Here is a 14,243-nt window from a genome sequence, read left to right as displayed (position 1 = left end):
TTAGTACCATCAATAAAGCGTGCTGGGAGAAACCGAATCTCGACTTCAAGATTTCCTCCCCAGAAACTTGTTACAGTTAAATGAACATGTGATGGAAATGATGTCAGTCGCGTCTCGCCCCATTCTTCTTCATTGCCAATTTGTTTGTTCTGTTAAGGTTTCTTTTATATTTTGCAAATTTTAATGTTTATCTGTTTGACGCTGAGTGAGGCTATCGTGCTGGTGCTAATTTTCTTGTTAGATTTCTGGCTGCTTACTTTTGGTATCGAATTTGCTAAAGATGTGGCAGTTATGTGTACAAATTATATGTATATATATATATATATATATATATATATATAATATTATATATATACTGTAAATATATATATATAAAATGTGTGTGTGCATGAATTTTATATTTAAAGGCGCCATACATATGGTTATCAGATCCATACATAGGCCTACAATAGAGGGGGTACTCCAGAGATTATTAATTTCAGGTATCTCAACAATGATTTTTGGATGAGGTTGATGTTCCTAACCTTTTATGCCATCTGGCTGCGACTTACTACAGCCGACTAACCACCAGATAAGTAATTCGCTGCATAGGTCAGCAGGGGGACCATGGATTTTTCAGGAAACCGGCCACAGCCGTTCCCCATCCGTGGGATTGAACTCTGGTGTCTCGCTGTGTGAGGCGAGGTTCAAGAGTGCATGAAGAGGGTCGTATATCAGCTCCTTTCATTCTCTGTTACACTTAACGCGTCGTAAAGTGTCGCCTTTTTCTGTGCAGCGAACGCGCCCCAGTTTTATGTGCCAATTAGCTTCCCTTCTCGCCGTGTCGTTCCCAATTACACGAGCTCTCTCCAAATCACTTAGCGAGCTTTTGCCATCGTTATGTAAATGAGCTTTCTCCCTCGCGTGTATTGATGACGGCAACTATGTCACTTTTATATGCTGATGAGCGTTGCTAATGACGCTCTCTAATTGTGAAGCCTCCAATTGATTTAGTTTCTCTCCGCTGATCACAAATGTTCTTTGGAAATAGGAATCGTCGAGGCGGAGCGCTGGTGCCGATTTTGCTCATGAGGCTTTTTATGTTTCTTGCTACGCTGAATGTTATCGAGGTTTTGATATTTTTCACTATATGCTTCTCTTCTAATTTTCATGTAAGACTGCAAGCAAAATTCGTGTTCTTTTGCGTTTTATTTGTTCCATGATTAGTTAGTGGAAGGCAGTGAATCTTTCTTAAAAATTTGGGCTCTTGCGTTCTTATATAATTAATTTTCTATTAGATTCTTACTTTTCGTAAAGTCTCACATCAAAGCTATGATTTATGCCCAGGTCTAAAGTCATTCCGCAGTTCTGCACACACGAGGAAAATTGAATGAATATATGAGGTACATCCTGGTATCAGTGTTACTGAAATGATAACCTTTTATTATTATTATTATTATTATTATTATTATTATTATTATTATTATTATTATTATTATTATTATTATTATTATTTATTTACCAAGTAGGAGGCGCGATCGCTATTGGAGAACAATTCATAGCGTGATTTCAGTTTTAATTATCCATCAAAGGCTGAGGTATTCATAGGTCTAGTTTTTGTGATGGCTGGGAGAAAGATTAGGTCTTTTGATTGAAAAATGATTGGTTGGATTACCTGACCAGTCAGCTGTATAATTGGGGGATGAGACATGTCTGCCATTTGTTTAGCAATGCTTATGTGTTTATATGGATAATAAACTGTATTTATTTGTTCTTAAGCATTTCTTCCAACTAGTAGTTATATTACATGTACGCTTAATTATGTATTTACTCTTGTTTTTGTGCAAAGATATTATATCTTTCTATATATATATATATGTATATATATATATATATATATATATATATATATATATATATATATAAATATATATAAATATATATATATATATATATATATATATATATATATATATATATTTATATATATATATATAAATATATATAAATATATATATATATATATTTATATATATATATATATATATATATATATATATATATATATAACTTGCTGTTTACTTGTTCTTAGCAAGAGTTGTCGGATGAGGCTTCTCCCTCCATGCCATTCTCTACTCGTGTTAAAACCCACCTCAGTTAACTCTCTTCCAGGTACAATTAACTGCTCTGGTCTCACACGCACACTATATATATATATATATATAGAGATATATATATATATATATATATAAATATATATATATGTATATATATTATATATATATACTGTACATATATGTATATGTGTGTGTGTATAACTGAATTACGAAAATATGGAACGTGATGAATATATATATATAAATAAAGAGGCAAAAACTTTTAGTTAGGAAACACTGGAGTGCTGCAAGGCCTTCGACTCTTCTCTATCCTTTACTTAGCAGGAAAGAGTCGAAAGGCCTGGCAGCACTCCAAAGTGTTTCTCCTTCGTGAATTTTTATCTTTATATATATATATATATATATATATATATATATATATATATATATATATATATATGGTATATATATATATATATATATATATATATACATACACGTGTCCTATGTTAATATATTAAGCCAAGTAGAATATCTTATTTATGAGCTTGAGGTATGTAAACCTCATCATCAGGCTGAAATTTAGAGGTTATATACCTCAGGAGCTTGCTAAATAAAATGTTCTACTTGGCCTTGGCAATGTTACCATCGAGCTAAGATTTCCGAGCAGCTGCCCCGTTACTGAGACTACATACACATATTTATTTCTACATCTGTATCTCTTGTCTGTCCATCTATATGTGTTTATTATATACGAGTATATAATAAATTTGTATTTGTGTGTATATATAGCCTATGTACATATATATATATATATATACACATATTTATATATGTGTGTGCGCTTGTGTTTGTTGTACGCGTGCTCGCACCACGTCATTGAGAAAGTGCATTGAAGAAGTGACATTTAGATAGATACAATCGACTACTTGACAGTGTTCCATGTTTGGTTCAGATGTTTAGAGCGTCTGACAAAGATGCGTCAAGATGGACCCCGTTTGTTTGCTTTCGAAGCCACCTGGCTGTTGGTATGGCGAGTGAAGTCAGTTTCAGCGTTACGAAAGAGAACTTTACGGTCAGTAAAACGGCACGGCAAGAGAAAACCCGTTGCAGCCTTGAGGTGCCGTGGTGGGCGCCTGTTTCATGTTTGATTTTTACGTTTCGTCACTTTATTTTGATGCCATTCTTTAAGTCGCATTATATGTTCGCGGTAACGAGCTGCCAGTTTTTTTTTTTTTTTTTTTTTTCTATGTGCGGATTAGTGACGAGTAGTTCTGTTCTCGTCAAATTTGTTAACAGTGATCTAAATGAATGTTTATGTTCAGATTTCCAACTGCCTACAGTGCAGTCCTTTCGAGGATTTTGCAGTTGATCATATTTAGTGTTTGAAAAACGGTAAAGGGCAAATATTATATTGCTATTTCGCTATTTCTAGTTTACTGTAATAATAATATAGAATTACTGTATAATATTTGATATTTTCTATTCCGAGGGATATGTCGTTAGTGCACCTTTCAAGTAATTGCAGGGCATTTAATGTTCTTTACAGCACCCATTCGGCTCGTAGCTGCAACTCCTTTCATTCCTTTTGCTATACCTCCGTTCATATTATCTTTCTTCTATCTTTACTTCCCCCCTTTCCTTACAATTGTTTCATCATTATTTTCAACGCTGAATGACCTCATAGGTACCAGCGCTTGGCCTTTGGCTTTTATTTTTTCCAATCCATTTGATATTTTCAAATCATGCGCAAACCTCTGAAATTAAGGATAACCTTCTGTAGATGGACAGATGAAGGTCAACGCACTGCATGCAGTGAATGAAGAAAAGAAAGAGAAACCAAAATGAAACGGACGGAATTTCGAATTTCGACTCCTGGATACTCGTTGCTTCCCACATGGCTGGCTCTCTCTGTACTTGCGTTTTGCGGGATCGTGTGGGCTTGTTTTTGTGGTGAGTAATGTGGTGTTGTGGTCATGCTGGATTTATATTCGTGGATGATACCGAATATTGTACTCGACATGCCCGTATGTCGTGTGCTCGGTTGCTTATGGCTTCTTGAGAGCGTGGCCGAAAGGACCCACAGGACTTTTCCTTTGTTTCAACGTTTTTATTTTCTGACAAGAAAACTATTGTGCCGGCTTTGTCTGTCCGTTCGCACTTTTTTCTGTCCAAACCTTTTCTCTGCCCGCCCTCAGATCTTAAAACCACTGAGGGCAGCAAATTTGTATGTTGATCATCTACCCTCCAATCATCAAACATGTCAAAATGGAAGCCCTCAGCCTCAGTAGTTTTTGCATTTTATTTATGTTGTGTTAGCCATAATCTTGCTTCTGGCAACCATATAGGGTAGGCCACCACCTGACTGTGGTTAAAGTTTCATGGGCCGCGGTTCATACAGCATTATACCGAGACCACCAAAAGACAGATGTATTTTCGGTGGCCTTGATTATACGCTGTAGCGGGTGTACAGAAAAGTCGATTCCGCCGAAGTGCATTTTTGTACTTGTTTTTTGTTTTCTCCGATGAGAAAGATGGTTGGTTCCTTCAGAGTTGGTCACCGAGATTGTCGCAGTCGAGAATGAAACCATTGTGAGGTGATGGCGATGGTCAATAGACCGGCGAATTGTCTACTTAAGAATTCCACTCGATTTAATAAAAGATAATCATAGATAACAGTCAGAGAACGTAGATAAGAAATCTGTGTAAACTGACGGAGGGATTTAAATGCACGATAAAATAAACGACGTGCATGTTCTGAAATAAAAGATAAGAGGAGGTTGGTAACACTGCGGATCTCCTGCGTCGTTCAGCTGAAGAGACATGTTTATCTGACTGCGGCAACTCTTTGGCTCACTTGCAGAATATTATCGTCGATTTCTTTTATTTCCTCGTGCGATGACGAACTGGGTAAACATTTGAATAGGTCCTTAAAATATCACATTTTGAGACATAGTGGCGATAAGGAGAACGTCATGTTTACACCCAACACATCGGATCCCAGATGAGCCAACGGCAGATTCCTCAGACTGAATTTTGTTTGTTGACATTTTATCCGATCATCTAACTCCGACGTCCTTTGTGCCGTGATTATCAGTGACTGCATCCGCTAACAATGCTGCTTATCTCCGATGAACTAATCTCTCTCTCTCTCTCTCTCTCTCTCTCTCTCTCTGTGATGATGAGATATATGATAAGGAAATATTAAAGGGAATCCGGCAGAGAATGGATTTCTGCAAACCTTTACAACACCTAGATCACACCGCATAAATTTAATGAATCCGCTTTGACACGAGACCGAAAGTCCGCTTTTGACACGAGACCGAAAGTCCGCTTTTGACACGAGACCGAAAGTCCATTTTGACACGAGACCGAAAGTCCGCTTTTGACACGAGACCGAAAGTCCGCTTTTGACACGAGACCGAAAGTCCACTTTTGACACGAGACCGAAAGTCCGCTTTTGACACGAGACCGACAGTCCTGTTATTTTCCAACCGGATGTGAATTCGGGTCACTTGGAATTGTAATTTATGGGCATTTCCTTCGCTGACGACACTCCCCTTATAGTTTTATGAAAATGCATACAGCCACCTCAACTTTCTGTTAGGTATGCGGCCAGGGCCAACGTTAACACAAATTTGTCAGCGCGATTGATAGTGTAAAAAGATACGCAGAGAAAATAGATACTTTTACTGTAAAGATTGTAAAAATGAAAATGAATGCTATAAATGGTTTATAGTTGAATGCAGGCCTTCACACTTTAATTTTTAAATGTACGATGTATATACATCATACATATATATTACAGTATATATATATATATATATATATATATATATATATATATATATATATATATATATATATATATATATATATATATATATTATATATATATATACACACACATATGATATGTATATATATATGAAAGAGAGAGAGAGAGAGAGAGAGAGAGAGAGAGAGAGAGAGAGGAGAGAGAGAGAGAGAGAGCAGAGTGGAATAATTTGAGTGAAGATTAGATAGTAAATAGTCGATACATTTATTTATTATAAATATCGCCATTTATTTCATACAATGGTATTTTACTGTAGAATAATGTTGTCTCTCAACTTTCATTTGATTCTGCCCGTGTGGAAGATCTAATCTTCGCACTCGTCTGCTCATCTAAGTAAAAAGCTGACAGAATCAAAGAAGCTGCCGGTGAGATGAAGAGAGCATCATCATCACCGGAGACGACGACGAGAGCCACCGACAATTTATCAGAGTGATCTCGAGATAAGGTCCCGCAGATCGATGAGCTCGGGCCGTCGAGGAAAGCTTCTTGGTGACGGATTGAGTCAACAGTCTTATCTGAAAGGCGGTTTCCAGGAAGAGCTGATTTGCATTTTGATGGAGTTTTAATCAGACAAGGATGTCTTTTATTGGAAGTGCTTGAGTGGGGTTTTTAGACTGAGAGGGCGTTTAATGGATGACTTGAGATAGCTGATAAACGTTTTACATTGGAGTTGAGAATATCCTTTTGATGCATATGTCAGAGGTGACCACTGTTCTTAGGAGTGTTAGTGAGTTGTGAGAGCGTCAGTTTATTTGCTTGGTTACTCAAAGGAAGTAAATTCTGATACATGAAGCTGTTTAAAGAAGAGACCGCAATCACTCCAATTTCATGGATATTTGTTATATGAAGTAATTGTTCCTTGCTGTCGAACTTCTCAGTTGCAGAGGTCCTATATTCCTCACACTGTTGGACTGTGGAACATTCTCCTGAGGATGTTGTGCAACTGGAACCTCAAAAGTTCAAACGAAGATGATGGAATGCCTTACTATCCTAAAGCAATTCCCCTTGTATTTGACAATTTACTTACATTTTATCTATTAATTTGTTAATTTATGTTTCTTTTCTAATAACTGATTTCTTTATGTATTTCGTGTAAACTTCTGTTACTTCTTTCAAATGAACACCACATTCTTTGGAAGCTTGAATTTCAAATCAATGACCCTTACGGGCTTGTTCCATACCAGTTGATTTCAACTTCTGAAAAATAAAATTAATAATTATCCTATATACATTAATTTAGGTAATGTAATCTTGGTCCTTGCACTTGGTTTCATCACAGTTTGGATTCTGTTTCGAGTTTATGTTAAACTGCGGACCACTTTGTTGATCGTATTTGGATTTGTATTTGGATTACACGTTAATCTGTAAGTCCAAAGCCTTGGTAATTTTTGAATCAGCATATAATAAAATAAATAATTAAGCCCAAATTTACAAATACTAACTGTTGTCCTATACTGACCACATCATTCTAACTGATGAACTTGTCCACGAAATGGATAGTATTAAGTATGCTTTTTGGAATAAACGTTATAGTGCAGAAATGAAATACTATGTAATGCAGTCACTGAATTATCTTGCATAATCACACACTATAGAAATCGTGCAATACAACAATAGAGTACAGTGCCATATGTAAAGTTGTCTCTGTGCAAAGCCCTTCATGTGATGTCGAACCAAATGTAGCCTTGCAGCCGAATGCATTTTGAACAATTCTTTATCTTTCCGACTTGAGCCCTACGCATTCATCGAGTAGAATGTAACACGAAAGATCCTCTTCAGCAGTCTACAGCTTTTTTGCCTACCCCAAACGTGAGAAGAAATTGCTGCCAGCTTTAACCGATATTAGAAATGGATCATTAAATTGTGTAGAGTCTCTGAAGCATGAGGTTGAACTATTAAAACTGGGACTTTATTCATTCATTTATTTCGCACCATGCTTCATTGTACGATTCGCTTTTCGTAAGTAACAGTGTGTTTGAATATGGATGTAGCAGCTTACTTTCGACACCAAAATTTCTCTTACACCAGTTAAAGGACACTCTAATGCGGCCAGAAACTTGTCTGCTGCGCTATGCTTTGAAAGACGTCGTCACACTGGCGATTTTTTATTTATTTTTTAGTGTTTTTTTTTTTTTTGGCGCCGTCTTGTGATGCCATGGCGCCAGTAATGGCAGTGAGTGGTGCTCTTGCTGTGACAAGGGCCTAATCGTTCTGTTTGTGTCTGACTTTAGGGAGCAGTCATGAAGCTTCTGACCAAGTAATATACTTAATACGAACTATTTCTTGAATAAGTCCATTAATCAGAAGTTTATGCTTAGTGCAAGACAACTAAGTTTTCGTAAATTTACCTCAAAATTAATGTAGCCTATTTCAGTTGTTCATATGCTAAAACCATTAACTATTAGTTTACCGAAGTAATTAAAGAATTCATTCGTTCCTAAAATGGTATAAAAAAATAACCTTAATAACACCAGCTAATCAAGCTTTCATTGTACTGGTTTAAATGGTAATGAAATATGTTCCCTGTCCGGACATCAACAGAATCCCAAGATTTTAATCTTTTAGACAGTATATATTGTTTGATTATGATTTAGTCCTTCGCTTGAAGATAAGCCTTTCTGGCCATCTTTCAAGAAGTTTGTTTCAAGAGTCAACTAAATTTCTTGAGGATGTAGTGCGTGCTGCTCGCTTTGCAGAGTATCAGCCGTGTGGTCACGCCGCTCAGTACCGGAGTTCTTTTATTTCATGTTCGGTCAATGCGGGCAGCGGTGTCGTGGCAATATTGGCCTATTATTGCTGATGAGCGTTAGTTTAAAGAGAGGTTGTTGTGCAGTACTGCTTAAACACACCATGAATTAATGTCTTAATTTTGTGATTTCCGAAGCTGTTTGTATACGTACTTATTCATCTGTTGAGTGATTTATCCGTATTATTGCATGTTAATGACATTTCTCTAGTTTCTTGTGAGTTTCTGCTCATTTTGAATAACAATAATTCCCCAGATTCACTACTAAGATATCCCTGACTTATTAGGCTGAAGGTTTTAGTGTCACATTCAAATTCAATACTTTTCTAGATAAATATTTGGTCCCCTTACATTTAAATGTAAGAGATGAAAGATTCTTAAGACAAACATTAAAGAATTTCTGTATAATTTTCAGTCACGTATGTATGCAATGATCTTAATGATAAGCAAAACTTTGAAAATAATATAAGTTAGTGCCTGGATAACGCTGCAAACAAGATTTAAATTAAATTGTCAGAACTAATTCATTCTAATAATAACACTGATAAGAGCAACAGCTTTCGTGTAACTGATTACGACGGGATGGAAAACCAGATGCTGATTGTAAGTTACACGCCATAAAGCCTGGTAATTAGCAACTGGCAAAGCCGATCTCAGATACGATATTGCGGTAACATTTGTTCTCTGCTTATTACAGGTGATGCTGGCCGTGGCGAACTGACGTTTGTGGGGCCAAATGTTTTCCTGTGATTGGTTAGCTGGACTGACTACTAAGTACAAGTCCGCCACTAGAGGGGGAAACATTCGCTTGTTTTCTTCTTGGGCGCCACAGTAGGAGAGAAGGTCACCCGGCTTCTGTAACCTTACCAAAGGCTCTCTCTATCTCTCTCTCCCTCTCCCATTCCTGCTTATCTGATAATTAACATATGTCCATTGCCGTTTTCATGGGCGTACAGAGAATGGGAGACTTAAGAAGGCAAGACTGGTGGATAATCTAGTAGGGTGTGCGAGGCTCGGCGTTTCCTGGAAGCGATAAGGTTCTGGCAGGTCTGTGATCATATCTGATAACGTTCACGCCCCCAACATGCGGAATCACACGGCTTGGAAAGTGACAGTGGGAGAAGTTGTAAGAAACGGAATCGATGACCACAGCACTGGCTGACACTAAAGGGAAATGGAAGGAAATGTGATAAAGTGAATCAGAAGTTGAAGAAAAAAATTAGAATTGTCAGTTATATCTAATATTGGTGTTACTGGTGACGTGAATAAAGTGTTTGAAAGTTTATTGATCAGCCAGTAATTACTAGATTCGAAATTACCAGTCGAAATTACTGTGTACAAATGGATCTAGATTTGACATAGGTAATATCGATTTGAAACATTTGCGATCAAAGTGATGATTAAAATAATTATTTGTAATTAAATTTTCCACTCGTGTGACTCAGCTCTTGGGGCTTCTGCCCACCTGTAATTGGCTCGACGTGAATTTCATCCAAGATTTAGATTGCCATTGGAGGGGTAGCTGCCTCTTACTAGTTTTGCGAGAGATGACACTGCTGGAATTACACTGCTCAGAATGCGATAATTTGAATAGAAATCAAAGCCACATAACCTACCAGTGATATCCTCTGACACGCTGCTTGTGTCAGGACTATTTTTTTTTTATATTAGAGAAATTATAACCAAAATTTTCATACCTTTGTGATTTTGTTAAACTAAATATCTTAAGAGGACGATTTTTATTTCCTCGAACGCATTAAACTGAGATGATTGTGTGATCACAGCATAGTTATTTTCTCTGACGGTAATGAGATCAGTTGTGTGTGCTGTAGGTCAGCTGCTGTGACCCTCCGTCTTTGACAGACATGGACAAGAGAGAGGGATAGTGAAAAAGCAGATGGGATCGAAAAGCAAATCCTGGCTTCTTCCTTAAAGAGCATTTTTAAGGATCCTTAGAGAAGCCCCTGATATGGGACTCAGACTTTTAGTTGTTTGAGTACTGAACTCGCACCTTTCCTCCGTGATCTCCCACCTCCCGCGTCCGCCATGTCTTCCCACACCTTCGAGAGCTTCGGCAGCGTGGGCGTTGGTGCCGGGATGAGTATGGGCATCAGCGGAGGGGGCCCCGCCAGCATGAGGATGAGGAAGACCTCCGTGCCCATCATGTCCTCCAGGTCGCTGGAGATACCCGGAGGATCAATGCACCACAGATCGATATCCAGGTCTGGGTCACCCGCCAGGTAGGTTCTTTTTTTTGGGCTGTTGAATTATTCAAGTAATTAGCTGTTCAGGGTGTTTGTTTATCTGGGGGAAATTTGAATGCAAAGTCTTTGTACTGAATAGTTTGCATTTTCAGTCTACGTTAATCTGTCTTGGAAACTTGCGGCATAGGAAACGTAATAAACAAAGGAAGAGAGGTAGGCGTCGAATGAAGGTGACCCGATATCATTCGTTACGAGATAGTGACTGAGTGAGTTATTGGAAGTCAGCGATGAGTAAAGTCATTATTGATCTGATGAATCAAATGACCATCTAATTAACCATAATTAAAATTGACGGTTGAATGGCGAATGGTGGGCTCATTCCTGATAGAAAAAAAAGGAATCTTATTTTTCATTTTTTTGCTTTTTTGAAGTGTTTTATATTTATTATTATTTGGACAAAAAGCCTATGTCTTATAATAAAGAATAAAACTGTGGTACTTTAGTTACGCTAGAGGGAAGCATATCTCTGTAAAAAAAATTGTGTGATGGTGTAATTACAAAGAGATTTAGTGAGTTTAAGTAGCGTTATCACTGAGGGTGCGGTATCAAAGAGAGATATCACTGATGACGAATAGCAGCTCTTACCGATCGTTTCATGCCTCTGCAAGTTGTTTTTATCAACATTTGAGACTGCAACCCCTTTTATTCCTTTTACTGTACCTCATTTCATATTCTCTTTCTTCCATCTTACTTTTCACTCTCTCCTAACAATTGTTTCATAGTGCAACTGCGAGGTTTTTCTTCCGTTACACCTTTCAAACCTGTTTCCCTTTCAACGCTGAATGACGACCTGGGTCCCAGTGCTTGGCCTTTGGCCTAAATTTTATATTCGTATTCATCTTCTCTTGAATATAATAATACGGTTAACATTGGTCGCAAAGTAGTGGCCGTCTGTTCATTTTGCGATTCTCTCTCTCTCTCTCTCTCTCTCTCCCCGTGTATGTGTGTGTATGTGACGACCATGATGAAGTCATTAAAATCGCATTAGGAGTTGCAGAATAAAATTTGAGATATCGCTAACCTTTTCACCTCGCTTCTTTACTGAAATTATTTTCCCATTAATATTCTTCTCACGGTTTTTATCAGTGGATCGTAATGGGTCAGTGGAGATACATACAAATGAACAACGCAAGGAAGGACAAAAGCAGTATAGTGTGTTGTGCATGCATTCATGAATAGCTCCCCTCTCAGACATTCTTCATAACCGACGTTCGTAGTAAATGCAAAGTCCACAGACTTCCACGTAATACATACACTTACATTTTCCTCTTATTTTTGAGGCCTGCAGTCAGCTTCAAAATCACTAAAGGCCGGAATCACTCCACAGGCAGCCGAAGGCAGAAGGCAGTCAAATGAACAAGACAGAATTGTTGTGAAGCCCCACCATGACCAACTTTCAAACGCAGACATTGGAGGAGGGTCTGCCCCGCACTGTGTTTACTCTTCCGCCTTCTGTCTCTCTCTCTCTCTCTCTCTCTCTCTCTCTCTCTCTCGTACTAAAATTCCCCTCTTCTGCTTCCGACCCTTCCAGATATATGTACATATAAAAACTTATATTCTACATATATCTTAAGACTTGAATAACCTCAGAATAAATTAAATAATTTTCATATCGTCAGCTATAGGTCAGGATGCAGTTAATTTGAACTTTCAACTCACTGGAAAATGGAATGAAAGTCATTATATATATATATATATATATATATATATATATATATATATATATATATATATATATATATATATATATATGTGTGTGTGTGTGTGTGTGTGTGTATATATATATAAATATAAATATATATATATATATAAATAATAATCACAATTTTCTTATGCATACAAACATGACTTTCATTGCATTTTCAAGTGAGTTGAAAGTTCAAATTAACTGGATATATATATATATATATATATATATATATATATATATATATATATATATATATATATATATATAGTATGAGTGCATGCCCAAATGTTTTTCCTCGCAATCTACAGGCAAATATACTGTACACCCTCGCATCCATTAGACCACCTCTTATTAATTACGAGACCGCAATTTCCTGGTCATAATTATATTTATGTTCTTTAATTAACCACCACGCAGTAAGAAAAAAGAAAGGTAATTGAGAATGATTATCAGGTAGGAAGGATAATCTCTTGAATTTTAGCATTTCATATTAGTATTAGATATTTTCGAAACAACAAATTAATCCATTTATCCCGTGGGGTGTCTTATTCCCACAATAAACGAACGTTTTGGCGAGTCTTTTGAAGCATCTGAGGTCAACACGCTCGCCTCACCTGAGAGAGAACCGGCTCGATTCCCGACCGAAACTAAACGATTTAATCTTTTTGTTCAAACGTTTGTGCCTCTGCTGACCCAAGCTAATTACTGTACCTCCGTTCATATTTTCTTTCTTCCATCTTACTTTCCACCTTCTCCTGACAGTTGTCTCATAATGCAATCGCAGGGGTTTCCTCCTTTTATACCTTTAAAACCTTTTCTCATTCACTATCCCTTTCAGCGTTGAATGACCTCATATGTCCCAGCGCTTGGCTATTGGCCTAAATTTTATATTCCGCCTTGCACATGGTGGAGAAGGACATGGGGCTAGCAATCTCATCCTAAACTGCAGAACTTCTGGAAAATCAGAAGTCCAGCACTTGGATAAAAATAAACAGGACAAATTTTAATAGCTTCTCTTCAGAGAACTCTTCTTGATGTGTTGATATACACTTTGGCATATCATAAAGTATTTATTATATGGCCATGGCTTTATTAATAAACTCGAATAATTGTTGTAAACATTAATGATAACATCGCTTCTTTGATTTGTAACTTATTTATCCATCAGATCTGTTAACGTACCGTCATGAAGTCATCATTTAAAAGAGAATTCTAACTTCCATTTGTATTTTTATTGTTCTTGTGGCACATGCGCACTAGACAGTCCTTGAAGAATATAAAGAGACCGAAGTGTCTCCACAATATAAATCGTAGAGTCTAGCACTGGCTGATGTAGTTTGCTCGTAAAAGTCTCTCTCTCTCTCTCTCTCTCTCTCTCTCTCTCTTGTCACTTGAAAGTAGTTAGTAAAATCGTAACAATATTACTTCTGTAGTACCACAGCAAAAGCAAATAATTTTTCTCGTATGTGTTTATGCTCTGTGCTTCTCTTGTCTGTCTAGCCAAGCAGTCCTTCTTTTTCTCTTGGTCGGTCTTATTATTTTTACCGTGGAAGTATTTATGTCACCACCTCTCCTCATCATCATAACATCTCAGTTTTATTATTATTATTATTATTATTATTATTATTAT

At 37.1% G+C, this 14,243-nt stretch overlaps 1 protein-coding gene across 5 annotated transcripts in view; it reads left to right on the top strand.

The window, feature by feature from the left end:
- Nucleotides 1-14,243, top strand: part of LOC136825313 (bcl-2-related ovarian killer protein-like) — a 206,480-nt gene that overhangs the window by 70,047 nt on the left and 122,190 nt on the right. For all 5 annotated transcript variants that reach the window (XM_067081486.1, XM_067081458.1, XM_067081497.1 and 2 more), the window contains one exon: nt 9,357-10,899. In XM_067081486.1, the coding sequence (XP_066937587.1) occupies nt 10,706-10,899 (194 nt within the window). In that variant the 5' untranslated portion in view covers nt 9,357-10,705. The remainder of the gene's footprint in view (nt 1-9,356; nt 10,900-14,243) is intronic.

The sequence above is a fragment of the Macrobrachium rosenbergii genome, chromosome 3 (genome assembly GCF_040412425.1).
Source record: "Macrobrachium rosenbergii isolate ZJJX-2024 chromosome 3, ASM4041242v1, whole genome shotgun sequence".
Classification (NCBI taxonomy): domain Eukaryota; kingdom Metazoa; phylum Arthropoda; class Malacostraca; order Decapoda; family Palaemonidae; genus Macrobrachium; species Macrobrachium rosenbergii.
Note: the sequence above shows the minus strand (reverse complement) of the source record. Positions and strands in the feature narration are given on the sequence as shown.